Below are 27,761 nucleotides of genomic sequence, written 5' to 3'. Positions count from 1 at the left end.
TTGTTCCGGTCATTCGGTTGTAATGGTCGCTTAGGCTTTTATATATATATATACATAGCATACATCCAGAGACGTACTTGAGTTGTAAGTTTTACATCTCAGTGAATGTTTATGAAGTCAATGCATCCAAGTAACCCCCACCCCTGTCAGGTCAAGAAATAGAGTATTTCTCTAGAGGCCACTCTTGTTCCATCTCCTGATCACTCTCCAATCCTCACCCCTTACCGCCCCCCCCCCCCCCCCCCCCCCGCCGCCCGCCCGCCACTTCCTTGACTTCTGTCACCACCAAGAAGTCTTGCACTCCAGTACAGAATATATTCTTTCATTTCTGGCTTTTCACATGACAGTTTTGAGATTTATCTTTGATGTTGTGTGTAGCATTAGTTCCTTCACTCTATATTGAATGGCTAAGTCATGATTTAGTCATCACTTACACTTTGGCCATAGCCATGCAGGTGTTTTTCAGTTGTGGTTGTTCTCAACATGCTGACCCCACCATTCTTGGTACTCACGTTTCTGTTGATACATACCCTGGAGTGGAATTGCTGGGTTGTGGGGTATGTGTGTCCCATCTTACATTGATGTCTGAAACAGAATATCTAGGCTTACCCTCCTGTTCCATGGGTGACAGTGTCCTTGGTTCTCTCCACAGTGGTCCCTGTTGCAGGAATGTCCACTGAGAAGATCCTTTTGCCCACTGCCATTACTCTGAGCCACACACACAGCCAGGAGTCTGGGATGGGATAGCAAGTTGGGGGAGGGGTGGCCTCCTAGCACTGCACTAGGGCCATAGAGGAGCTTAGCAGTGAGTGAGCTGGGCATCCCTGGCTTGCCCCTTGAGGACACAGTCTCTAAGGACTGTGGTCAGTGTGCCATTCAGGACCCATAGACAAAATCTGCACTTTTCCTAACATTCTGCCCAGGTTTCTTTCCCAGCTCATAGAGAAGCAGGGTTCAGGTTGGTGGCTGATCTTCCTTATATCAGAGGTGGGCCCCACTCTGTCTCTGCCCAACACCACTGCTGGGCATTCTCAGTTGGCAACACAGGAGTGTACTGTTTTCACCTTGCTGTTTCACTTAACATTCTCTTAGATGTTGGTCCCCATCAGTTCCTAAAAAGCTGGCTCATTGTTGTTTTGGATCGCCCATTTTTTAGGTTCATGTGGGTTGAGCATTGTGTGTGCCCCTCTCATGAGCATCATGTCATTCCATCTTGTACAGCTGGTATGCTTACTGGCTGTTCTTACAGGAGCTAGGCTGGGAGGGAGAAACCCTCAACTGTCATCAGATACACTGCCAACTGGACCCTTCTGTGAGTATGTCTGGCAGAAATAAATGCTCTATTTGGTATTCAGACTTTCCAGTGTGTTAGTGTAGGGATGAGAGTTGAGAGTTCTCAAAAAGGGCTGAATTACAACCAGAATTGTACATCCTGTTGACCTAATTCAGGGGTCAGGAGAGTTTAAGTTCATAGTTTTGTTGGGAAGAGCTGCTGAGATATAAAGCTTGGAGCTGTGGAGAGGAGTGCTGCCTCTCCTTGTCTGCAAGCCTCTTTTGAAGAGGTCTTATGGATGGCAGCCACTCCACTCATACTTGCGCCCTGGGTCTTGGGCCTCCTCTTCTTGTTCTGCTTATAGGGCACAGGCAGGAGTTTCCATCCCCTGGGCTGAGTTACAGCTGCAGTTGCATGCTCTGGCCGTGGGTTCTTTGTGGCCAGTCAGGCCACTCCGATGGTGGGCATGCTCCAACTGAGGATGCCTCTGGGGAACAGATGGGCCCCACTGATGAGGAAGTGATATTGTGCTTTTACAAGTGGTGAACTTGTCGGCCGCACATTGGATACCCTGCACCCCAATATCGTTCTTCCTCTAAGAGAGACTTTGCTCCTGTGGCTCTGAGGCTTCCACGGGCTCCTGGCGGAGGATGATGCCTTTGCGAGGCAGAGTGCTGGCATAGCATCTGCCCGAAGGAGGTTCCCCTTGCTCCAGTCTGGCTATGGGACCAGGAAAGGCAGAGCAGGGCCCAGGAGGCTGCACCTTCCAGAGCTGAAAAGGAGGATCAAGCTGCACTGACTTCTTATACTCAGGGAGACTGTGTGAGACTGGGGCCGTGTTCTTACAGGCCCTCTGGGGGGTATAGTTGCCACCTCTTGCACCAGCTTGTGACGGAGGTAGTTTGAGTCACAGAACAGCATCTGCAAGGGAACATGTATGGTTATCAGAAGCAGGAAGACTTGCTGTGGCTGAAAATGGTGCTGCTGGTACAAAATCACACACACTTGTCCAACAGAGCCCAGTTTCATTCACCCTGTCCACATACCTTCAGCAGACAAGACTGATGCCTGTTGTGTGACTGGCCGGGAACCATGACTCAGCTGGGGATGGCGTTGAAAAGCTCAGCACATTGAAAGACTCACTGTCTGGTTGCTTCTGGGTGCCATCTGTGGCATGTTTTCGCTTGGAAGGACAGCTTGCTTGCTGAACACTTCCAAAAGTCTTTTGAGCTAAGTGGTTTTGTAAGTTGTAAGTTTTGTAAGAGCATTATGCATTTAAAAGAGGGGGGAAAAGACAACTTTCACATTGTTGGTTTTTTAACTAAACTGGTTTTTACTGCTGACCTGTCTTCCTTTGAGCCCACTGAACAAGTTGGTATGGGTGGTCGGGGGACTGTCCAGACAGTGAGGCGGGTGAGTTCGCCCTTGGTGTGCGCTATCTGGGGCCTGGAGGAGAGCAGGCTCCAGGGCCAAGGGCCATCATCATTAGCACTAAGTGGCTTGCAGCTCAGGGTGAGCCTTGGTGGGTGGCTAAAGCCTCAGCTTTGATGGGAGGGTGTGGGTCTCCCTGGCTCTAGGGAGGAAGGCAGAGGCAGCCTGGAGACCATCTGAATGTGCTTCTGGGCATGCTGGGCATGAAGCTGCTGGCTCTGTGTGGCTTCAAGGAGCTCTTTGTAACCTGTGCATTTCCCTGTGGTAGTGGATTGGGGAGAGTGTGTGAGTGGGATGCCGATATGAGGCCAAAGTCCACAACCTTCCAGCTGCATGGTGAGCCCTGGACCCTCCGTTTCCTTATCTGTAAAGTGGGGTTTCAAGGATAAAAAGCTAGAGGTTGGCCCCTGGAGGAACCCAATTAAGTGGTGATCCTGTGAGAGTCAGGCCAGGTGGTCCCACCGGTGCTTAGACTTCAGGGAGTGCAGGGTTTCCCCATTTTTATCACAGCTGCACATGTCCAGCTTCATGACCAGGAGGTTGGATATTTCTGGTGGAGTGGTACCCCCTGATGCATGGAGAAAAGGGAGCCGTGAACCAGGGGCCTCACAAACACCAAAGTTTGGTGTCTCTGTTCTTTGTTTCGCATCTGGGTGGAAGTCCCCAGCTCCCCCCCCGCCCCCCGGCCCCTGGTGGTAATTACTCAGGGCTTGGGGTTTACCTACCTATCCCTGAAATAGATCGAAGACATCCACAGTTGGACAAGGGCTTTGGTGTGACTCGTGGTTGGCCATAACATCAAAAGACAGGAATCCCTCTTGCCAACTCTTCCATTCATGGCTGACACCCTCTGGAGAGCCCCTCGTGGACTCTGAAGCACTCCCCACTATGTGATGGCTGAGGCAGGTGGGCCTCTCCTGCATGGAAGGAGCTGCAAAGCGAAGTTCTGGCCTTCTGGGCTCTTTAGCAGGGAGACCCGGACCCCATGCCCTTTTCTACCCCAGGAGTGCAGGCTGTTTTGGCACCATGTGCCTGGTAGTTTGAACCCAAGGTAGTTTGAACTCCTCAGGAGACAGACTCACTGTGGAACCACTTAGTCCTCAGCCTCCCCCCCACACAGGCACCAGGTGGTGCAGCACAAAGCCACTGTGAGGAATTGGAAAATGGTTACCTGATCACTTTACCTCCACACACTGCCCTGACATTCCAGGTCTAGTTAAGTATCCCATCCAAATGTAAGGAAATACAAGTATTTAAGTAAACTTTTTAAAGATTGTGGTAAGTTTCAAATATAAAATTAGAATAGTGTAACCATCCTGGCATCAGTAGATACCAACTTAAAATCCTACTTACCAGATCAACATTGTTTCCTGTTCCACTTTCTCCAGTAGACACCCAAGTAGGTTATTTTGTAGCAAGTTGCAGATGGCATCATATCTTTAGTAAATAGTAAAAAATGTGTCATTAAAGATTAGGATGAGCAGTGTACCTTTAATGTTCACATGGAATGTAGCATGCTCTGGAGTTTTATGCAGTTTCACTAATTGTTCAGGTTCCTCATTGCTCCCACATGACCCAGGGTGTGGGAGGATAGGGACATCACCTGAGCAGGAGTGGTGGTACCCAGCACTGGCATTGTCCAGACTTTTGTCCAGGCTGCTTCTGAGGGTTGTTCTCCTGTCCCTGGGACTGTTGCCTGTGTGTGTCCAACCCCCTGCTTCCCATTCTCTGTGAGTCGAGCAGCAAATATCTCCAGCTGCCGTAGTGATTTAGGTGCTGAAGGGCTTTCTGAGAATGAAGGCTGTCTTACTTCCTTTGCGCCTACTCTTGCTTTTCATATGTGGGAAATCTCCATTAGAACCCGTAAGAGCCCAGGAACTGGGTTGGCAGTGCGGAGCATCCTCCCCATCCCCTAGTGAGGATGTGCTCAGTGAGGGTTCTTTCTTTCCCCTGGCCCGAGGCCAGGAGGTGCCTTAGTTTAGGGCAGTGGTTCTCAACCTTACTAATGCCACAACCCTTTAATATAGTTCCTCATGTTGTGGTGACCCCCCAACCATAAAATTATTTTCGTTGCTACTTCATAACTGTAATTTTGCTACTGTTATGAATCGTAATGTAAATATCTGATATGCAGGATGTATTTTCATTGTTACAAATTGAACATAATTAAAGCATAGTGATTAAGCACAAAAACAATATGTAATTATATATGTGTTTTCCGATGGTCTTAGGCGACCCCTGTGAAAGGGTCGTTCGACCCTCAAAGGGGTCGCGACCCACAGGTTGAGAACTGCCAGTTTAGGGTAGCCTACATGTTTGATGCTGGAGACACTGGCTGTCTGAATGGACAACCACGTTTAAGCTGTCTGAATCCAGTATAAAAACCATCAGCAAGGTGGTTATGGAGTTAGTCCCACCAGTAGTCATGGGTAACTTTGTAGACACCTGTGTCACACCCAGGATGACTTCTTGCCCTTCCTTTACAGTGGACACCTCAGGTCTTCTCTGAGTCTTGCCCATCGCGTGGCCTGCCCTGCCTGCTCTCTGCCATTCCAGAGTAGCTTTGTCCCATCTTGTACCTCCCCTAAGGACATTTAGGTATCTGTGGAGCAAATGCCACCACACTGGAGGTTCCATGACTGGGCAATATTTATTTCCAATAAAGAGGCCACTAAATACAGAAAACAAATGGGTTGAATGAATGGGTTGAGAACGTGAGCAGTTCGCACAGGAAGTCATCATTGGCAGAAAGGGGACGTGATACTAGGCTCACTAATTGTTCAGGAAACTCAAATTAGTTTGCATCTATTGCGGGGGCCCTAATGAGGAAATGAGAGGCTGCAGTGCTCAGACTCCCTGGTGTGTGGATTCTGCCCCTTTTGGGAAAGCCGCTTGGCGGGTGGTTTTGAGGTGTGTGTGTTTGTTTTACTGGGAAGATTCCCAAGGCATCCACGACAGCAGTTGGCTGCATGTGGCCCTCAGCCCTGGCCTGCAGACTTATTCCAAAAACGGCTCAGAGGCTCCCTCCCCATGCAGGATGGAGTGGTGTATGTGCTGTGGTGATGAGAATATGTGTTTTCATGCAGACAGGTAGGTGGTCTTTGGGGTGGTAGTAGCAGTCAGCTCCCATTTGGGCTGGAGTTGATAGAAGGCAGGCTATGTTCTCCTGGCATCCTCGCTCATGCCACTGTCTTCGTTCTGGTTCCCTCTCCCCTCTCCAGGCTTTGTTGCCTTATCATCTCACAAGGCCCTGGGACCTCTGCTGTAGGAGACCCCACTCAGGTGATGCCCTTGCCACAGGCATGCCTGCCTGCCTTCCAGCTGACACCCACATCCTTGCCAAGGATCTGTGCTGGGCTTTGCAGTCCTCGAGCCTGGATGGGAGCCCCCCTTGGCATGTCACCTAGGTGTCCCTGCTACCCACAGGCCCTCTCTATCCAGGGTGGGAGGCCTGTTGCTCCTGGGTGGGTGGGTGGGTGGGTGGGTTGGTAAGACAGGTTCAGGAGCCTTCTGTTTGTGGTCAGGCCACTGCCTACCAACAGGCTGGCTGAGGTGACACTGTCAACTGGATCTGAGGCCAGAGGCCTGATCTGATGTTGCACAGACCTCCAGGATTCTTGCCTGTCCAGTGTGGTAAGGGCCAGGGCTGAGGGACAGACTCCTGGTAGCATTTCTCACGGTCTACAGACTGTCTCTATCTGGAATGTCCAAGCACTGCTTCCTACACAGTGCTCAGTGCCCTGCCTGTCATGGCCAAGAGTGGGGCAGAGCCAGAGGGGTGAGCCCCTCAGGGAGATTCCGAACTTCCATGAAGCGGGGGCAGAAGGAGGGGGACAGGGGTAACATTTTCCACAGGGCTGAGGGCCTCTCAGTACACCACCAAGTTATGGCAGAGCCCGCAAGCCTGACCTGTCTCAGCTCCTGTGAAGCTTCCAAGGAGGGGCCTGGCCGTAGGGTGTCTGCGGCACCAGCTGGCTGCCAGTCCCAGGCTGCCCAGGTGTTCTGCCTCTCTCTCCTTCTGGCAGTGGGATAGTGTCTGCCCAAGGACAAGGACACTCTGTGCTGCTGGGCTTGCTTTGTGGGGACTGCTGGTCCAGGAGTGTATGGGGACCTAGGGCTCTAAATATACCAGAGTGAGGTCACTAGGGTGGAAATAGGCCATGTGGCAAGCTCAGGACCCTATCAGGCTGAATCCCAGGACTGGGGACAGGGAGCTGGTGGCCCTGCTCTCCCTGTGCAACTGGCCTCCTCACCATGCAGTCTCCTTTTGCACCACATCCCTACTCAAAGGCACATTAAGGTATGTTGATTGTGTCTCCTCTCAGATCCGCCTCTTTAACTCAGTTTGAAGTAGCTTTCTAGAGACAGCCACAGCCCCAAATGAAAACATCATGAGACGAGGCCATTGTTGACAGGGCGCAAATTGGCCCCTGGCAAAGGGGCAGCTTTGCGAGAGCTCTGTTGGGCACAGTGAGGGCTACTGTCGTGATCTGTGGTCACTGCAATTTACACCCACACTGCCTTTAGCTGGAAATGGGGCAGATAAAAAAAAAAAAAAAAAAAAAAGCCAGGAATACACAATGCCCGCAGAGTAACAGCCCCACATCCTAGTCACCGGTATCTGGGCACATGGTACCTTACATGGCAGAAGGGACTTTTGTGACTAAGGGAGCAGACCTGGATTGTCCAGGTGGGCACAGCCTGATGCCATCAACTAAACAAGGTGGTGATGACATATGGAATCTTTACAAGCAGAGACCATTTCCTGGCTGGTCAGAGGTGTGGTGCGGGGTTGGGGTGCAAGCCAGGAAATGCAGTGCCTACCAGAAGCTGGGAATGGCCTTCAAATGACAGCCACAAAGAGAACAGGGACTTCAGTTCTGTAGCACTGAGGAACTGAATCCTGCCAACACCCGAAGGAGCAGGAAACGAGCCCCAAAGGAGGGTAGTCTGCCAACATCTAGATCACAGCCCAACGGAGACCCAAGCACACTTCTGACCTTCAGACCTGGGATGATGCATGCATTTTGTTTAAGCCACTCAGTCTGTGATCATGTATGAACACTTTGGCAGCAAGAGGAAACTGATACACCCTGGTGCTGGCAAAGACAGAAAGATAAGGGAAATAGGCTTCCTCACCTTCCAATGGGAGCAGCCTCCCTAGGGGCTAATTACAGTAGTTCATGTCCTGGGAGCCCACAGCCCCTTTGGTTGCTTGTTTGTTAGACCAAAGTCATATCTGATAAAGGTAGTGATAGCAGCTTTGTCTATAACAGCCAGTGAAACACCCAAGTGTCCCCCAACTGGCCCTGCTCGGTGGGGCCTCCCCTCACTGGAAAGCTGAGCAAAAGGAGGGGTCTGTGCTGCTGGGCATTTCAGATGTTAGTGAGAAAGAGCAAGACATAAAACCATGTTTTGTTTTTTTAAAAATATGGGATAAGTATGTGCACAGGCTTGTGTTTGCAAGGAATATTTCTTGGAAAGCTACAAGGAGATGCTGCAGTGGCTGGGTGGAGATGTACCTTTCCTTACTGTATCATGTCTACATAACTCTGCTGTGTGTGTGTGTGTGTGTGTGTGTATGTGTAGGGGGTGATATGCTCACTGTGTGATTTTGGTGGGAGAAGGGGGTTACTCCAGATGTGGGCTTCCCTATTCCAGCCAGCCCACTGGAAACCTGCAGCCGCTCAGTTGATGAAGATGTAGGAGTTCTTATTCTCTATTGAAATTCTTCAGCAAGAATGTTTTGTCAACATGTACTACTAGGCCAAGGCTTGCCTCTTCATTAGCGGTGTCTTTTAGTAAACCTAAGTTCTTGGATTTTGATTAAGATAGTTTCCAGTTTGTCCATATTTTTTCTTGAATGGTTAGTGTTTGGGGGTTCCTAAGAAATCTTTGTCTACCCCAAAGTGAAAAAGATCTTCTCTTATTTCTTCTAGAAGCCTGAGAGTTTTTGCTTTCATATTTAGGTCTATGATTCATTTTGAGTTAATCTTGAAGTGCTTGGTGTAAATGGAATCACCACATATATTTTTTTAATATGTCTTTATTGATCTTGGAGAGGGCGATAGATAAAAACATCTATGAGAGGGAAATGATTGGTTACCTTCCTGCGTGCGCACAAACACACGTGCGCGCACACACATGATCAAGCCTGCAACTCTGGCATGTGCCCTCACGCACCAGCCAGGTAGCCATATATATTTTATGTGATACTTCCCTCCCGGTGGTTTGAACTCCATGTTATTAGTACAGTGGGGCCTTGACTTACGAGTGTCCCGACTAACGAGTTTTTCAAGATATGAGCCATCTCTTGGCAGATTTTTTGCTTTGAGTTGCGAGCTAAATTTCGGGTTACGAGCCAGCTTCAGATACCCCACCGCTAGTTGGCGCAGCGAACGTCACAGTGAACGCCACATCATCAGCCCAGCATCACGTGTCTCACTTGTTCACTGTTGATTTGACATACGAGTAATTTGAGTTACGAGCTCCGTCACGGAACGAATTAAACTCGAAAGCCAAGGCCCCACTGTATACAAAAGCTGCAGTTTGCTCATTTCTCTGGCTCTTGAATTTCTCACTCTGTTCCTTCAAACTCCTAGAGGACACTGGTGTCATCATAACGTTTGAACATGTCACCTGCAACTTTCTGTATCATCTCCTATCTGTAAAATGTGATGATAATAGTATCTATCCTGGGGTGGTTGTGACAACTAAACCAAGGTGGTGACATATGGGAACATGTATTAGTAGGACAGGGCCTGTCTTGAAGCAAGTATCTTAAAGGGTTGTAATTGCTTGGTCATAAGATGTACATACGTGTTTGTACTAGACAAAGCCCATCGCTCCCCAGTCAGCTGTGCCAAGAACTCTCTGGCATTGTCAGGTACCATTTCTGCCCGGTGGGTGTGTACAGTGTGTTCACTTGAGGGTTCGGTCTACACTTCCTGATTACCAGGAGACTTGAGCACTGATGCTACAGCCTCCTGTGTTTTGCTCAGGGTCTCTGTATGTTCCAGATTGGGGTCATCGGGGCCTTGTGGCATCTGTCTTCTCCCACTTCGACTTTTTGCTCTCTTTATAGTTTCTTTGGATGAACTCTAAAGGTCTTGTTAAGGTAGCCAAATCTATTGGATTATTATGTATCAATCTTTTCTTTTAAACTTGGTGTATTTTATTTAACACTTTAGCCTCCCACCCCATCAAATGGCAGAGTAGAGTGTATCTCTTTGATCAAGAGATCTTGTTTCATTAATGTCATGAGTTTTGGTTGTGTGACAGACACTCGAGAGTGTGGCCATGTACATGGATAGGAGAGTGAGTGCTGGGTGCCATGTGGCCCCCCGGGCAGAGGTATGCAGCAGGGGCTTCAGAGATGCCAGCTCCACTGGCTCTTGGTGTGGGAGAGGTGGAGCAGGCTAGGGTAGGGAGAAGGGAAGGATTGTGATGAGTGGCTCTTGTCTTGCAGATCCGGAACATGGTGGCGGTGTTGGAAGTCATCTCCAGCCTAGAGAAATACCCCATTACCAAAGAGGCACTGGAGGTGAGTGTCCCAGCCCACAGTACGTGCTTGAGAGTGTCATCTTTCCTTGGGCACTGAGGCACCTGGGGTGGGGTTGGGGGTTCAGTCCCAGAGTTGGGGTTCCATCCTCCGCAAGATGCCTTACACTCTTGGGGAGGGCGTGAGGAGGATACCCAGGGGAGACTGCAGTGGGTGTCGCTGGCCCTGGGCTCTTTTGTTTGCTGTTGCCTTTCCCACAATGTACTGTCATCCAGAAAGCTTCCTTGACAAAGGGTCCTTGCAGTGGCCTTGGTGCCAGTAGCCTGCAGGACAGTGCTTCTGAGAATGCTGCCTCTGGCCCTGGGACCCTAGGGTCTGAGGACTATATTTGAGAATTTAGATGTCACAAAGGACCCAGATTCCCCATAGGTTTTGTGTCTGGTAAGCCAGTGGTTTAGGGGCCACAGGGGGACTCCGTCTCAAAAAAAGTGCCATGGTCTTTCTCTGGTTGTAGGAGACGCGACTTGGGAAACTCATCAATGACGTCCGCAAGAAGACCAAGAACGAAGAGCTCGCCAAGCGGGCCAAGAAGCTGCTGCGGAACTGGCAGAAGCTCATTGAGCCTGTGCACCAGAATGAGGCAGTGCTGCGGGGGCTGGCAGGTGCCCCTGGCTCTGCTAACGGGGGTGCCCACAACTGCCGGCCAGAGGCGGGGGTGGCCAGCGCACCCAAGAGCATCCATGACCTGAAGAACCGCAATGACATCCAGAGACTGCCTGGGCTGCGGCTGGACAGGCTGAGCAATCGCAAGCGCCGGGGGGACCAGCGTGACCTTGGCCACCCTGGGCCACCTCCCAAGGTCTCCAAAGTAAGCCATGACTCCCTGGTTCCCAACTCATCACCTCTCCCCACCAATGGGATAGGTGGGAGCCCCGAGAGCTTCCCAGGTCCCCTGGACAGTGGCAGGCACGTGGGCCCTGAGGGCAGCTGCCTGGAGCAGGGCGAGAATGACAAGCACAGCATCAAGATCCCCATCAATGCTGTGAGGCCGCACACCAGCTCCCCAGGTCTGGGCAAGCCCTCCGGGCCCTGCTTGCAAAGCAAGGCTGCAGTGCTACAGCTGCTGGACAGGGCGGACGAGACCTCGGGACCTCCCCACCCCAAAGGGCCGCCTCGTTGCTCCTTCAGTCCCCGGAACTCACGGCATGAGGGCTCCTTTGCCCGGCAGCGGAGCCCATACTCACCCAAGGGCTCTGTGCCCAGTCCCTTGCCTCGGCCCCAGTCGCTCGATGTCACGCAGGTGCCGTCACCACTGCCACTTGCCCAGCCATCCACACCCCCTGTGCGGCGGCTAGAGCTGTTGCCCAGTGCTGAGAGCCCAGTGCACTGGCTAGAGCAGCCTGAGGGCCACCAGCGACTGGCAGGGCCGGTCTGCAAGGCAGGGCTGTCACCAGCTGAGTCCATCCTACCCCGGGCTGGCTTCTCCCCAGACTCCTCCAGGGCGGACAGTGATGCAGCCTCCTCTGGTGGTTCAGACAGCAAAAAGAAGAGGAAACAGCCCCGTGACTACACGGTGAACTTGGGTGGCCAAGTGGCCGAGGCAGGCGTCAAGCCTGTGCGGTTAAAAGAGCGGAAGCTCACCTTTGACCCCATGACAAGACAGATCAAACCTCTGACCCAGAAAGAGCCAGTGCGGGCCGACAGCCCTGTGCACACGGAGCAACCCAGGACAGAGCTGGACAAACCCGAGGCCAAGACCAGCCTCCAAAGCCCCTTTGAGCAGACGAACTGGAAGGAGCTGTCACGCAATGAGATCATTCAGTCCTACCTAAGCCGGCAGAGCAGCTTGCTCTCATCTTCGGGCGCACAAACCCCAGGGGCCCACCACTTCATGTCTGAGTACCTGAAACAGGAGGAGAGCACCCGGCGTGGGGCCAGGACGCCACACGTGCTACTGCCTCCGGGCCCATTCACTGACCTCCCGGGGCTAAGCCGCCAGGTCACACAGAACGATCTGGACAGAATCCAAGCCCACCAGTGGCCAGGGGTGAATGGGTGTCAGGACACACAGGGTAACTGGTATGACTGGACGCAGTGCATATCGCTTGATCCGCACGGTGACGACGGGCGATTGAACATTCTGCCTTATGTTTGCTTAGACTGATTGGCCCCTCAGCCTCTAAGTGCATTCCCACCTTGCAGTTAGCAGGAGGGTGGCCAGGCCTGGAAGCCTCCAGTGGTTTGGAGCCCAGCTGAGGCAGAAGGGAAGGGCGGGGGGTCTTAGGTCTCTCTAAGCTCTTCCCTCAAAATTCTCCTTCTTTTGTGAAATGCTGCTACCAGTTTACTAACAAAATTACAAAGGAAGGACCGCGTGGAAGGAAGGCCGGCAAAGTGAGTTCAGAACTCTATAGCAAACCAGCTATAAAACGCGTCAGCTCCCCACCCCAGGAGAGGTGCGAACACTTCCCAGCATCCATGAGCTGGGACCTCAGTTGCAGGCAGGCACAGAAAACCTGTGGGAGAAGTTACCTTTAACACAGTGACAGAAGCATGCATCTCATCTATCTGCATTTTCTGTTCTTTCACTTGGCCCTGAGTGTTTGAGGCAGTGGGCAACCTCATGGCCTATTGGCACCCCATCCAGCCAGTGTTTCCATCATGGTGCCAGATGTAATGAGCTGCTGGCATCAGGTGGGCCCCTGGCCAGCCTGTTTGACCCACACTCCATGGGCATCCACACATGAGTATTTCGTTTTAGTTCAAACTCACTTTTTAAAGAAATGCTGCAAAAATTTGTTTTCTAGAGTTTATTTTATTCCATTTCACCACCAGCCAAATAATTTTCCTTTCTATTTTTTCATTTTCCCTTTTCTGCACATATCTAGAAAACGTCACCTTTCTAGAGTCTCATCCCCAAAACAAAAGGTTCCCATAGGTGCTACTGGTGTGTAAAGCTGTACTGTTTGTTGGCAAGGAGACCTGTCTGTGCGCTGGAAACACTCATGACCATTCCTTTAGATTCGTTTGCCTTATGGTTGTCATAACGCGATTTGCAAAAACAAGGAGCCTTAGTGAATGTACAGTATCTAGACTTCTGTGTTCTCAGGATGCAGAAGGGAGCAACTTTGCTATTTGGTCCAGTAAGTGGACACCTTGTGATATAAATGTGGAAATAAAAAATAAAAAAAAACCATTTGCACAAACCAGTCTGAGAATCATTTCTAATTTGGTCCTTTACAGCCAAATCTGTTTATTCTGGATGGGCCAAGAAAACGTGTTCAAGGTTTGGGCCCTACAGTATGCGTCTGTACAGAAGTAGGTAGGCAAAGTGACCGAGTCAGCCTGTTAACATTCTTCATGGACACTGACCTCCATCTGCCTTTCATTTATTCAGCGTCACATGTTGCCTCTCCCACCTCAAGTCACGTACTGGCTTTGGGTGATAAGAGACCAAGGCTCCACATCAAGGAATGTTATCCTGTCTCCATCCAGGCCTCACCTGACCCAGGGAGATTTTGTGACCTTTACTTACCCCCTAAAATAGTTATAGTTTTTATATGGCATGGCACAGAGCCATGTCTGGCAGTGTGCCTCCTGGCCCTGGCCCCAAGCTGCCAACTCCCCATGCACACCTGGAGCTTAGATCTGGCTAGTGCCGATTTTTTTTTTAAATAACTTTTCTTCCTTGACTGTAAAGGGATAATAAAGAATCATTTAATTCTCCACCTTTGTCCCTGGAACAATTAGATGACTTTGGTTTTCTAGTTTTTCCACTCCAGGATGGTCATCTTGGACATATCTACTTAATTTCACAGATGAAGAAGCAGCTAACCCGTAAGAAGGGTAATCTAGGGTGAACCCAGAGGTCCAGTCAATCCAGAGCCACAGTTCTAGAGCCAGTGACAGCCTGCCTTGGTTTGGTGTAGGACACACCCACCCCAAGAAGGCAGTGTGTGAAGTGGCTTTGAGGGCAGTCTAAGGCTGAACTCTGGCCCTCCCATCTACCAGCTGTGTGGCTCACTTCACTCCTGTATGTGTCCCCATTTGGGAGATACAAGTGCTTGCTTCAGAGTTGTAAGACTAAGTTAAATGATCAAAGTTTTTTAAGAAGCACTTCAGTGGAACCATCTGTGCTGTGGAGTAACTAGTTCTTTCCTAACCTCAGTGTGCCTGTTTTTCTCACTCTTAATGTGGCCAGCCCTGCTGCCATGTGGATGTCTGAGGAAGTGACATTACTCTGTGACAAATGGTGACCCGCACAGCTGGGAGATACGAGGGTTCAGGTTAGTGTCACAAGTATATCCTTTCCTCAGACCTGGGCTTTGGGACAGGTCTCTGCTCCTTGCTGTAGGGAACAGCTCTCCTGTCTGAGTATCCAATAAGTCCCATGGTAGATACTGCCTGCCTTTGAGAACCAAAGTTTAAGATAAGGTTTCTCCTCCAACATTTTGGAGATCGATGGACTGCCACTTCCTAATTTGCCAAGTAAGGACACTGTAAGAGAATTTTAACACCCTTCCTATCCCCAAGCCCACTCCCAAAGTTATTTAGTATATGACTTGGAGCAGACCAAAGTCCTTTAAGTAGTACAAGATCATCTTGCTGAGAACACCGTCTTATTTTCCTCCGCGGGGGCCCTAGGCATCAACAGATGGGCGCGGCACCTCCCTCTCCCACAGTGCCCGAGGAGGCTGCCCAGTCTGGGCTTCCGGTCTGTCCGCCTGTGAACTGGAGAGGGTCACACCTACCGCACAGAGCACGTAGCGGCAGTTCCCAGGACGTGCTCCAGAGAACCAGCCACGGGAGTCCGCTCCCGGTTTGCAGAAAGGATTTAGCTTTTCACAACTTGACCTTTCATCCTCGGTGTCTGCCTATCAGGAATCTGGTTGCGGGCGCCGGTGCAGCGCGATGTCGAGGAGTGGCCTGCGAGCTCCATGGTGGCTCACCCGCGCCCACCAATTCTTTTAGAACTTCGGCTCCAAGTCCCCCAGCCAGCCCACCACTTTGCAACCCCGTTGGGCTCTCGGCCCGCGTCTCCTTCCGCTTCCGGGATAGGTCCTGCCCTCCACCGGAAGCCCACCCGCGGGAGGCGGGGCCTGCGCTTGCTACGTAATGCCAGGCCCGGCGGTGACGAGGGGCGGCGGCCAATGGGGAGCGGCGTTGGCTGGCGCACCGCCCCTCCAGGCCCCGCCCCAGCCCCGCGTAGGGCCGTCGAACGGGCGGGAAGGGGTGGCCGCTGGGTTAGGATGGCGGCGGTCCCGGGCGCGGGGGGCCCGGGCGCGGCGGGCGGCGGCGGCGGGGCGCGTGAGGGAGCGCGGGTGGCGGCGCTGTGCCTGCTGTGGTATGCGCTGAGCGCGGGCGGCAACGTAGTCAACAAGGTGATCCTGAGCGCCTTCCCGTTCCCCGTGACCGTATCGCTGTGCCACATCCTGGCGCTGTGCGCGGGGCTCCCACCGCTGCTGCGCGCCTGGCGCGTGCCCCCCGCGCCGCCCGTCTCGGGCTCTGGGTCCGACCCGCACCCGTCGCCCGGCCCGCTGCTGCCGCCGCGCTTCTACCCGCGCTACGTGCTGCCCCTCGCCTTCGGCAAGTACTTCGCGTCCGTGTCGGCGCACGTCAGCATCTGGAAGGTGCCGGTGTCCTACGCGCACACCGGTGAGTGCGGCGACGGGTCGTGGGGTGGTGTCTCACCTGGAATGCCGCCCAGGCTGTTAGCTGGGGAGGGGCGAGCACGGGAGGGGAGGGGGGCTGTGGGAGGGGAAGGCCGCGTAGGGCTGGGGTGGAATCCCACGGGAAGAGGAGGGCTGAAGAGTTTTGAGGGTCTGCCAAGCTGTCTCAGCCCGCGGGGAAGTTGGGTCACGAGCTCCCAGGGTGGACCCCGGGCTAGGGCGGCCAGCTGAGCGCCCCATTGCTTCTCTTTGCAGTCAAGGCCACCATGCCCATCTGGGTGGTCCTCCTGTCCCGGATCATCATGAAAGAGAAGCAGAGCACAAAGGTAACCAGGAGGACTCTGGGCAGGTGGGGACTCCACGGGCTTCCAGGAAGTTGTCCGGCTGGTGACGTGGTCCAGGCTCCTGGCCTGCGGGCTGCCAGGCTTCCTGTCAAATAAGGAAGTCGGTTTAGATGCCTCTGGTGGCCCTTTTGCTCTTAATTTTCTGAAGTTACCCTGGGAACAGTGGTGTGTGTGTCCCCGAGTTGCTTCTCCCCTGTGGTCTCGTGGACATTGCCCTCGCTCTCTAGTTCCACTTGCCTCCCTCCTTTGATCTCCTACCCAAAGTGTCTGGTAGATGATGACTTGGTCCCATCGAGGCCAAGCGCCTCTAGCGGGACCGAGGATGGAACATCTGACTTCGTGCTGGAGTGGAGTTTCACTTCTTTACAAGAGTCAAGCATGGTCAGGTTGGAGATTTTTGGGGTCTGAAGTGAGATGCTCGTCAAAGCAGTCTGATTTTGGAAAAATTCATCAAAGTCTTTGAAATAAAACAGCCAAGAATTGGGAATGTTTGAGAATGGAAGTTAAAATAACAGACAGAACCCAGAACTGTATAAGGAAGGTGCTTTGGGCATAATCCAGGGCCTGTTCAATGTGCCAAGCCAGGGCATTTCCTGCCTTGGGGTGAGAGAAGCTGTGGCTTTAGCCTGAGACAGCCTTACCCATCCATGCCCTTAAGTAGAAGTAGGACTCCTGTTTCCCCAGCTGGAATTCATTTCATGCTGGACAGAGCGCCTCTTTTCTACTTGGTTGGTTTCTGGCATCCTGTATTTTATGTAACTAAGAGCAGCAGTACCTTGGATCAGCTTATAGAAATTGGGCCTGCCCAAGCCAGTTTGGCTCAGTGGGTAGAGCGTCGGCCTGCGGCCTGAAGGTTCAATTCCGGTCAAAGGCACATGCCAAGGTAGCGGGCTCTGTCCCAGTGGGGGTGTGCGGGAGGCAGCCAGTCAGTGATTCTCTCTCATCATTGATGTTTCTGCCTCTCTCCCCCTCTCCCTTCCTCTCTGAAATCAATTATACACACACACACACGTGTTTTTTAAAAAGAGAAATTGGGCCATCTCCGGCTGATTTTTTGTTTCAGCCTGTCTTTCTCCCTGCAAGAACTGGGTGTGTTCTGCTGCCTGCTCCCAGGGTGATGTCAGCTGTGGCTTGTCTCCGGAGTCGGAGTTGCTCAGGAGGTGTGCAGCTGCATCACGCGATATCACAGCGTGTTTATCAGGTTTCCCCGTTGTACAGGACATTGGACCTGGCTTGGACGAGGAGCTGGAAACTTCACCCAGTGAGGAAACAGTAGGGAATGACTTGGGCAGGAGTCTGATAATGAAGGAATAAGTATGGATCCACCCTGTGAGGAAGATAAAGCAGGTCATTCCAGATCTCAGGGGAGGAAACGGGACTTGTAAGGGGAGAGTCATGTGCCTGAGGTCCATAGCCAGTAGTGGGGAAGCTGGAATTCAGAGCCCTTGCTGTGCCCTGGGTGGAGGCTTGGGGGGCAAGGAGGTACTTGGGGGGGGGGGGGCAGGGTTAACCAGCCACTCCTAAATCTCCACAGTACTTTAAGAAAGTCCTTTGTAGAAGAGAGAGAAGCTGGGAGTCAGAAGAGCTAAATGTCAGGAATTGATTCTGTTTATCTGGAAATTGGGAGCCGTTTAGCCAGCAGAGAGCTCATGAGCCATTCCATGCACCAGGCCCTGGAAAGCTTGGACCCTGTGGAAGGCCTCCTATCCCAGCACGTTACTCAATCATTCAGCCAGCAGTTACTGGACGCCTGCTGTGTTTTGGACACCAGGATAGAGCACTGAAAGGACCTACCCTAAAAAAGTGCAGGGACACAGACTATGTAATGGACACTTACAATGGGTGGAGATCTCCGGGCCCAGGAACTCGACAGGGTGGGAGTGGGGGAAGGTGGGTGGGGAAAGTTCTCTTGAATGCTGTGTGAACTGAGGCCTGCGGGAGGAGTAGCTCTCCAGCTAGAGAAAGCGAGTGTGTCCCAGCCAGTGGTAAGTGAAAGTTGGAAAAGGGACCCTGCCAGCCTCCCGGAGGATCGGGGTTTCAGACCCTGGTGTGTTGGTGGTGGCAGCTGGATAGATCTGTTAGGAGCAGCCCCAGTGGGTGGCCCTGAGCAAGGGCTCTTAATGGGGGTGATGGTATAAGGAGTGGGCTGCCCACAGTGACACAGCCTTGCCCCAGGCACTATGATAACCATCTCCCTGCCCCCAACCTCCAGAGCATCGCCGTCACAGCTAACACTGTTGTCCAAACATAGGTGGTGCCCCTTTGGTGAAGGAGAAGAGAGCAGCTGAGGCTTTCCCCTGGTGTCTGTGTTGGGCGGCCCAGCTCAACTCCGGCCCATCAGCCTTGCCCACCCTCTCCCACAGGTGTACTTGTCACTCATCCCCATCATCAGCGGCGTCCTGCTGGCCACTGTCACCGAGTTGTCGTTTGATATGTGGGGGCTCATCAGTGCTCTTGCTGCCACACTGTGCTTCTCGCTTCAGAATATTTTCTCCAAAAAGGTATTTAGATACTGTCTGTGGTACGCTTGATGTTCTGGGGGTGCGTGGGTAACATTGAAAAAGTGACCAAGTAGGGATTTCTTTGGTGATGAAGAAAATCATGTCCTTCTGCTGGTTTTCTATTGTTTAATTTTTCAATATGTTTTTGTTACTTTCTTATTTTCAAATACAAGCAAAAGTTTATTTAGAAAGTCACAGGGGCGGGGGGGAAGAAACAAAGTCACAGAGGAAGAAAAAGTGAGCCAGCTGGGCTGCATGGGCTCAGGAAACCAGTTCAGAGGCAAAAGAAAGGCCCTGGGAGCTGGGGGGGGGGGGGGGGGGGCAAAGGTACTTGCTTTGAGGGAAGAAGAGGGGGAAAGGTGGGGCATGCTTCAGAGAGAGAGTGAAAGAGAACATGTGTGCCAAGAGATTATATTTTTTATTATACAATTAACATGCTTGATGGGAAAAAATAGAGAAAAGCTTAATGAAAAAAACAAACAGAATTGAGTACCTAGTTGTGTGCCAGGCACTGTAGTAGGTGCTAGAAATGAAGAATTAAGAGACTTGCCCCACCTGCCAAGGGGTTTCTGTGCTATTGGGTAAACAGTGCTAGGGGTATTTTCTGCACAGCTTTTGGAGTTGTAATATTATGGATACATGTTAGAATTTTGTTTTGGTCATTTATTATTGTAACATTGCATTCTCCGATATCATTAAAAAATATTGCTCTTAACTCCTGTAACAATCACACTCCTCAGGTACCACAATTAATACAGTTAGTTCTTCTATTGCAAATGCAGGTTATTTCCAAGTATTCATTGTAAGTAATGCAATAATTTACAATGTCTTTCTCTCAGGTGATTTCCTTATGATTAGCTTATATAAGGATATAATGATAAGGGTCAGAAGACATATATGGCTCTTGATATACTTTACCTGGTTGTGTTCTGAAACAGTGATATGCCAATTTAGTGGGATTCCAGAGTGCCACGCCAGCATTGAGGCATTGAGTGCTGCTGTTTTGTTTTTGCTTTGTTTTTCTTTTCTTGGTCCTTTGTGTATAAAACATTGTACTTGTTTCAGGCATGAGCTGCCTATCTCATCATAGGTACCCTTGCAGGTATAGTAGTCAAGGTCTGGTTTCAGGGTTAATGTACAGTCACTGTGTTTGGAGCCTGAGTAACTAGTCTTTGACACTTACAGTGTCAATTGGCCTTTAAAGAGATTTTCTCTCTTCAGGTATTGAGAGACTCACGGATCCACCATCTGCGGCTGCTGAACATCTTGGGCTGCCACGCCGTCTTCTTTATGATCCCCACGTGGGTCCTGGTGGACCTCTCGGCTTTCCTGGTCAGCAGTGACCTGGTGAGTTGGCCAGCACCAAGAACACACCCTTTTCTTGACTGGTTCCAAAGTGGGTGCTTTGTCAGGGAGCTACACCTCTGTGTTGACTTTGGGGCTGTTGGGGCCTCTGACAGCCTGGTCTTTAAATCCTCATCTCTTTGTCATGACTCACGTTGTATGAAGTCGAGGAAATTGGCTTTCTTTGCATTTCCTTCTCCAGCTTGCTAGATCCCAGCTGTTGATAGCAGTGGCGTAAAAGATGAAAAAACTGCCAGCACAGGGGACTTTCCTGTCTTGATAATCTGGTTCATACCTCACTCTAACGTTAAAACTGCGTTTGATTCCTTTCTTGGTGGCATCTCTGTACATATTTCATGTACTACATGTACTCAGTTCTCTCTTGAGCACAGGAAATAGTGTCTTCTCACCACCTGTGCCGGGCTGGCCTCCAGAGAGCACGCTAGAAACTAATGCAGGAGGCAGTGATAAGGAGCTGTGTGTGGTTCTTCCAGGCCTGAGTTATGGAGGAGTACATGTTTATTAGGGCTTAATGCGATCTGGCTAGATTCTTGACATTCGTCTTTAAACCTTAGCTCTACCTGTGGCTATAGTGGAGCTTATCTCGTTATCAGATAAGGAAACTGTGGCTCCGTTTCTGATTTCCCTTCCACATTGCTTAGCTAGGATTTTTCTGTGAAGAATTTGTCGTCATTGACCGGGACTAGTCTGTTATCTTGAAGTACAGACTAGTGCTTGACGCAGTGCAGTGCTTCTCTTCCCTTTTAATTACCATTTTCAGAGTAAGAGTTAGAGCTGATAAGCCAGTAAGTTGAAGTGTTTTTCCTTTTTTGGGGCATGGAGTAGGGTTCTTTTATTTCAATTCCCATTTAACATCACATAATTTATTACTGCTTTGGCTTTTTCTGAATAGCTTTTTTGGAACACTTGGTTCCTTGCAACATTCCTATTTGGTTATTCTTCTCCAGTTATTTGCATACATGGTTCTACTATACACACACATTGCTTCAGAATGAGAATCCCTGGGGACAACTGCAGGTCAAGCAAGAAGTTCAAGATTTCTGTGCAGCTCTACTTTTCCTTAGAACATGTTCCATTAAAAATGTCCAGCCCTGGCTGGTTTGGCTCAGTGGATAGAGCGTCGGCCTGCAGACTCAAGGGTCCCAGGTTTGATTCCGGTCAAGGGCATGTACCTTGGTTGTGGGCACATATCCAGTAGGAGATGTGCAGGAGGCAGCTGATCGATGTTTCTCTCTCATTGATGTTTCTAACTCTCTATCCCTCTCCCTTCTTCTCTGTAAAAAAATCAATAAAATATATTTTTTTAAAAAATGTCCAGCAGGCCCTGGCCAGTTTTGCTCAGTGGTTAGACATTGGCCCGTGGACCAAAGGGGTCATGGGTTTGATTCCTGGTCAAGGACATGTACCTCAGTTGCAGGTTCTCCAGCCCCAGTAGGGGCACATTTGGGAGGCAACCAGTCGATGTGCCTATCTCGCTTCCCCTCCTTCCTTCCACTCTCTAGAAATCAATTTTAAAAATATCATCAGGGGTGGATTTAAAAAAAATGTACAGAGGTCATTCTGTTGGAGCATTGATGAGATGCTATAGGAACTTAACTCTTGCTTATATCACTTAGCCTCTGGTAAAACTGGTTTCATTAATATGTCCTTCCGCTTCAAGTCTCAGTACCTGTCATTGTCATTGAGGCCTTACTATACAATTGAAATACTCTGCTCTAAGGGCACTTGCAAGAATTGTTTTCACAATGTGCCTGTGTCAATGACAACCATTGGGTTCCTTTCCAACTTTTAGACATTGCTTTCTCTCCACACCCCTTACTGAATGTCAAAGCCAAATGATATGACAAGGTGTATTCAAAGATACATTCATAACTTCCCTCCTCCTTACATAAAAAGTGACTTTTTAGATATTTAGAAAAGAACAACTTGCTTTTTTCACTCAATATGTCCTGGAGATCACTCATGTTGACGTATTTAGGTCTTCTCATTCCTTTCATTGGCTACATTGTGTTGTTGGTAGGTTTGGTGTCAGTTCTCTTCTGCCGTCCTGTGTTACAGCTCTTTAGTGTCTCTGTGCATATACACGCACGAACATGTATATGTAGGCTTTGCACTGGTCTCTTTTCTTTGCTTCTTCTTGTATTGAGGGCATGTTTCAGTTTTCTTCTAGTGATCACTTTTTCTTTTTTTCTTTTTTAATCTTCACCCAAGGTTTGTTTTTTTTTTTTGTTTTTTTGTTTTTTTTTATTTTATTGATTTTTTACAGAGAGGAAGGGAGAGAGATAGAGAGTTAGAAACATCGATCAGCCGCCTTCTGCACATCTCCCACTGGGGACGCGCCCGCAACCCAGGTACATGCCCTTGACCGGAATCGAACCTGGGACCTTTCAGTCCACAGGCCGACGCTCTATCCACTGAGCCAAACCGGTTTTGGCTTCACCCAAGGTTTTTATTCCCATTGATTTATTTTTAGAGAAAGTAGAAGTGGCGGGGCAGGGGGAGAGAAACATCGACGTTAGATAGACACACCAATTGCCTTCTTATGTTTGTGTGGCTTGGAATTTTTTTTAAGCACTTTTGGAGCCATGATGGCATTTGATCTCCACAATGGTGGCATTGTGCAGGCTCAACAGGGATCATCCCTGTTGCAGAGAGAACCAACCACAATCAGAGAGGTCCAACAGTGCCCAGGGCTTCCAGAAACGGGCAGACCCAGGTCCTCTGCCTCCCCACCTCGGGGGTTTCTTCCTGTATCAGCGGCTGCCTTCCTAGGACCTCCCTGTCTTACAGAATGTGTCATGTCTGCTATGGTCTGAATGTTTGTGTTCCCCCAAAACCCAACCCCCAATGTGATGGTGTTAGAAGGTGGGACCTTTGGGAGGTAATTAGATCATGGGGGTGATGGAGCCCTCATCAAGTGGGATCAGTACTCTAAAGGGACCCCAGAGAGCATCCTTACCTCTCCCACCTTTGAGGACACCACAAGCAAACACCATCTGTGAACCAAGAAGCCCACACCAGACACAGAATCTCCTTGATTTTGGACTCCAGCCTCCAGAACTAAGAAATAAATGTCTGTTGTTTGTAAGCCCTCGGGCCTGTGGTGTCTATTACAGGAGCCCGATCAGACTGAGACCTTACTCCGTCAACCTCAGAGCCCTGGCCTTCACTGTCCAGGGATGAGGGAAGGCTCTGGTTCACGCCATGCTCTGCACCCTTTGGACACCTGATTTCCTTCTTGGAGCCTCCACTTTCTCAGCAGAAGGGGAAGGTGGCGATGACGATGGTGGCGATGACGATGGTGGTGGTGGTGGTGGTGGTGGTGGTGGTGGTGGTGGTGGTGAGGGCAGTGACAGTAGTGGATGATGGTGGTGACTGTGACAGTGATGGTGACGTTGAAGGCAGTGATGATGGTGATGGTGATGGCTGTTGTGCCATGCAGTGTCGTGAGGGTTAGAGGCTGTGTGTATAAAGCACCTGCTACCACACTAGAACCCATCCTGGTCTGCACCATATGACCCCAATAAACCACTCTGCCGCTCTCCCAGCCTCTGCCAGGGCTGGCATGTGACCATGGTGCTGTCTTGCTCCTGTCTGTAGACCTATGTGTCCCAGTGGCCCTGGACGCTCCTGCTTCTGGCTGTCAGTGGCTTCTGTAACTTTGCCCAGAACGTCATTGCCTTCAGCATCCTCAACCTCATCAGCCCTCTGAGCTACTCGGTCGCCAACGCCACCAAGAGAATCATGGTCATCACGGTGTCCCTGATCATGCTGCGGAACCCTGTCACCAGCACCAACGTCCTGGGCATGATGACAGCCATCCTGGGGGTTTTCCTGTACAACAAGGTGAGTCTTAGAGGAGACTGTCTAATCCCTCGACACCCAGGGAGGCACCAAGAGTTGGTGGAGAGGGGAAAAGAAGTGGCCTCGCCAGAAGCTAAGAGGCCCAGGCTCCAGCTCCCAGTTTTGCCAAACTGGTTTATGGTCTTGGCACAGCCCCTCCTATCCTGACCTGCCTTTTCCCCCATGGATGACCCCAGTCCTTGCCTCACTCCAGCTGTGGCTCTTGGGTCTCCTGAGGCTTTGTCAGGATGTCACTCTCTCCTTATGTAGGCTGTTTAGTCCTCTGTAAGGACAAAGGATGGCTAACAGGGAGGGCCAGCCCATTAACAGTTCACTGGCCATGTCCAGCCCTGCTGGGTCAACACTTGCATGGCCTTGAAGGGCTACTTGGCAGGGAATCTTGAGCCCCCCTTTGTCTTGTGTGTGTTCTGGGAAGGAACCAATGTCCACTGCTCTCTTGACCCTGCAGACCAAGTACGATGCAAATCAGCAAGCACAGAAGCACCTCCTCCCTATCACAGCAGGGGACCTGAGCAGTAAGGAGCATCACCGGAGCCCCCTGAAGAAGCCCCACAACGGCATCCTCTTCCCCCAACATGGGGACTATCAGTATGGCCGCAACAACACCTTAACAGACCACTTCCAGTACAGCCGGCAGAACTACCCAAACTCATACAGTTTGAACCGCTATGACGTGTAGAGCCTAGAGGATAGGGTGGGCTGTTCTGCAACTCCCCACAAACCCACCCCTCCCAGCAGTACCAGGAACTTCTGACAACCGGTGAATGTAAGCCCCGCCGAGGGTACGGTGCGCAGCCATCAGAGGACCCTGGGGTTCCCGGCCCCCGGGGCAGCAGGATGCCTTCCCTGCAGTGAGGACCACAGCCCTCAGCACTGGTGTTCATGCCCTTTCTTCCTGGAGTTTGTCATCTGAGGCGGCAGCACTACGGAGATCTTGGCCAGGTTTTACCTTTCTGTGTGGACTTAATCCCCAAGTCATGTACTTCAGAGTTCTTGTTCTGCTTCTCAGATAGCATTTCCAGAAAATCCTCTGGAAAGGCGGAATCGTTGTGGATATAGACCCTGGCATGGGTGAGGAGATGGACTCAGTTTCCCTTTCAGCCTCATGGCTATTTGCAGTTACTGGCAAACGCTCCCAAGTGAACAGCTGTTGGCAGTTAGCATTGAATTCTTAGAGGCTGATTCTTTGACCAGCAAGTCAGAGTTGTGTGTCAGGATCCAGAAGGAAGAGCGGAGTAGGTCATTGCTCCTCTCAGAGCAGTGAGGAGGAGACTGGAGGGCTGGGAGAGGGATCGTTAGGAAATCAAGTTCAGTGTGTCAAACTCTGTTTCTGACTTTGTCTTTTCTGGTGGGTCTTCACTGCTGTGACGATTTGGGAGGATGTCCAGGAGACGTTGATTTCATGATCTCATTTTCGTAGGGAATGTTCTGTAGTTGTGTATTTATGCCTTGGTCCCCAGTAGAAGATGCATACAGACTGGCTTATAGATTGAAAACCTTTTGCTTTAAATGTTTAAAAACAAACAAAGTTCCCACTGCTGATGCCTGTCTGACACATACCAGCGTTGGGTAGGAAACAATGAGGTGTTGAGAAGCACCTCTCAAATGACCATAATCGCTGAAAACAGAATGAATCAAGAATATTACCTGGCCGGTTTGGTGACAGACAAGAGCAGTGCTTTGATTCCGTGTCCTATTCTCGTGGTGCTTACATTGGGATCTGAATCATGTCCTGGTGAAGGGAAAAGAGGCGAGCACCAAGCTAGGATCTGGTTGGTCAAATCAGATGCTTTGGTCAAGAAAAAGTTGGCTTAAAAAAAAGAAGAAGTAGGAATAATTGGTTTGGGGAGGTTCACAGCACGATGACCTGTGTGCCAAACTCCAGGTGGGGTTTCCATCTTTCTTGGCATCATGGAGGACTGTTACCCTCCTCCTGGGACACTGGCTGGGTCTGTGCTGATGCTGCTTTCTTCCTCTAGCACTGTCCCCAACAGCTGGGGCAGGAGTCATCCTTTACCTCCTGGTGAGTGAGACATTTTTCCCACTCAGAGAGTAAGAGACAGTTTACGCTTGACTTGGTTTGTTTCTGATAATTGGAATTTTGTATTTAAGAGGTTGTTTTGTCAGCTTACATTGGGCCACTTCTGGAGAGGTCTGGGATACCTTCTGGCCTGTGAGTTTATGAACCACCAGCCTCTGAAGTCCGTTTGTTGTCTGTTATTCGCTTGCTTCCTAATTACTTTGGCCCCAAATTTCAAGATGATTGCTATGTGAAATCTGAAAAGGCAGTCCTGAAGGGTATTATTGGTGATGAGCCTGCTGAGTGCCTTCTCCAGAAGCAGACAAGCCTACAGCTGAATTTTTCTCAAAGCTGAATAACAAATGGGAATAATTTTGAACTGCAAAGATATTGCAGTGTTGTCTTTATGATTAGAGTAACTGACTCCTTGAACATATATTTGAACTCCAAAATGAATTATGCCTACATTCAGATTTAATGAAATTTCTGATGTTGCTGAAGTGTGTACATTAGTTTGTTTTCCTTTTCCAATGCAGAAACTGGAGAGGGGAAGTGACTGGTTTTATTATGGTTTATAAATTAATAAATGGGATATTTAATTCTGTACATAAATTTACAGTAAGTACATACACTGGAATAAATGAGACAATCATATTAGGCCAAATTATCAAATCAAAAGACAAAGACATACTTTTGAGACTTGACAGTTCAGAGCTGACTGACCCCTTGAAGGCTGGTTTCCCAGCCACTACTGCCTGGCCCGCCTCCCACATCCACATTTGCAGCTGTTCCCCTCACACTCCTCACTTCTCGGGTTTGTGGTAGCGAGTCTAGTTTACCCTTGTGGTGTGGTCTGGCCTGCAACACTAACCCAACTCCTTCATTTTACAGAAGGGGAAACTGAGGCTCAGAGGGCATTTTTAAAGTGTTTGGATCACTGTATTGAGACTTGGTGTAGAATTTTTTAAGTCACTCATTATAGGGAAAATCACACCCCTATTACAAAGGAGAGAAGCCAGAATATGTTCCAGTGAAGCACTGGGACTTCTGAATTTTGCTGTGTATTTGGCATACATAATGCAATAGGCCTTTAGTATTGCTGGGACACAACTAGACCTAATTTGTTAAGGGTCTAACAGCCTTAAGGGCAGAAAACATTAAATTATTAAAGGATCTGAAAATTGTGAATTCTTTTTTTTTTTTTAAATGATCACCTGTTTTCAAGACTTAAATGCTGTAGACTATCCTTTGGGAATGACTGTATATTCATTGATGGCATTTACCAAAAATAAATGATGGTCTCTAGGGAATCAAGACTGGTCCCAGTTTGTCTGTGAGGGTCTCTTTCTGAGTGACTGTCTTCAGTGTGTCCAGCAACGAGACGAACAAGAGGTACAGAAAGAACAATCTACATGGTTCTCATAGCCAAGAGTTGCAAACCTGATTTTCCTGAGCCAAATTTAGGACCTGTGATTTGTGAATTTATGTGATGGTAGAATAAAACTATAGAAATCCCAGCTTATCAGTTAATGACATGCCTTTATTGAACAGAGTAACAAAATCCAAGAACGTCCTGGCAGCTTGTGCTTGTGGAGCACATTTCTCAGGTGTGATACTTACTACATGCCCAATGCAGTGGTTTCTCACACACAATCCTTATAATTGATTTATTATTTAATAGATGAAAATGAGGCCCAAAAGGGTTATTTGTCTTGGATCACCCAGCTACTTAAGTCTGCCTCCAAAGCCCAGTCCCCTCCCTATGACTTAAAACCATTCGCTTCAATTGCAGTTGA

The 27,761-nt window shown here is 50.0% G+C and overlaps 2 protein-coding genes across 8 annotated transcripts in view; both read left to right on the top strand.

Moving 5' to 3' along the window:
* The window catches only part of MED26 (mediator complex subunit 26), a 46,921-nt gene extending 32,993 nt beyond the window's left edge, over positions 1–13,928 (top strand). For 5 of the 6 annotated variants that reach the window (XM_036302587.1, XM_036302592.1, XM_036302589.1 and 2 more), the window contains 2 exons: positions 10,173–10,247; positions 10,720–13,928. In XM_036302587.1, coding sequence (XP_036158480.1) covers positions 10,173–10,247; positions 10,720–12,369 — 1,725 coding nt within the window. In that variant the 3' untranslated portion in view covers positions 12,370–13,928. Of the gene's footprint in view, positions 1–6,198; positions 7,005–10,172; positions 10,248–10,719 lie in introns of those variants that run through there. The other variant, XM_036302593.1, reaches the window with a different exon arrangement.
* A 1,471-nt stretch (positions 13,929–15,399) lies between these two features.
* On the top strand, positions 15,400–27,275 carry SLC35E1 (solute carrier family 35 member E1). 2 transcript variants are annotated; one of them, XM_036302595.1, is made up of 6 exons: positions 15,400–15,857; positions 16,127–16,197; positions 17,279–17,476; positions 18,579–18,716; positions 19,938–20,063; positions 23,198–23,371. In XM_036302595.1, the coding sequence occupies exons 1-6, from the start codon at positions 15,452–15,454 to the stop codon at positions 23,309–23,311; spliced, it is 1,053 nt and encodes a 350-aa protein (XP_036158488.1). In that variant the 5' UTR covers positions 15,400–15,451; the 3' UTR covers positions 23,312–23,371. The 2 variants fall into 2 exon arrangements, with proteins under 2 accessions (XP_036158488.1, XP_036158487.1); XM_036302594.1 differs by lacking the exons at positions 17,279–17,476; positions 23,198–23,371 and adding exons at positions 23,682–23,927; positions 24,394–27,275 and having other exon boundaries at positions 15,405–15,857.
* The last annotated feature ends 486 nt before the right edge of the window (positions 27,276–27,761 follow it).

The sequence above is a fragment of the Myotis myotis genome, unplaced genomic scaffold (assembly GCF_014108235.1).
Source record: "Myotis myotis isolate mMyoMyo1 unplaced genomic scaffold, mMyoMyo1.p scaffold_m19_p_32, whole genome shotgun sequence".
Taxonomy (NCBI): domain Eukaryota; kingdom Metazoa; phylum Chordata; class Mammalia; order Chiroptera; family Vespertilionidae; genus Myotis; species Myotis myotis.
Note: the sequence above shows the minus strand (reverse complement) of the source record. Positions and strands in the feature narration are given on the sequence as shown.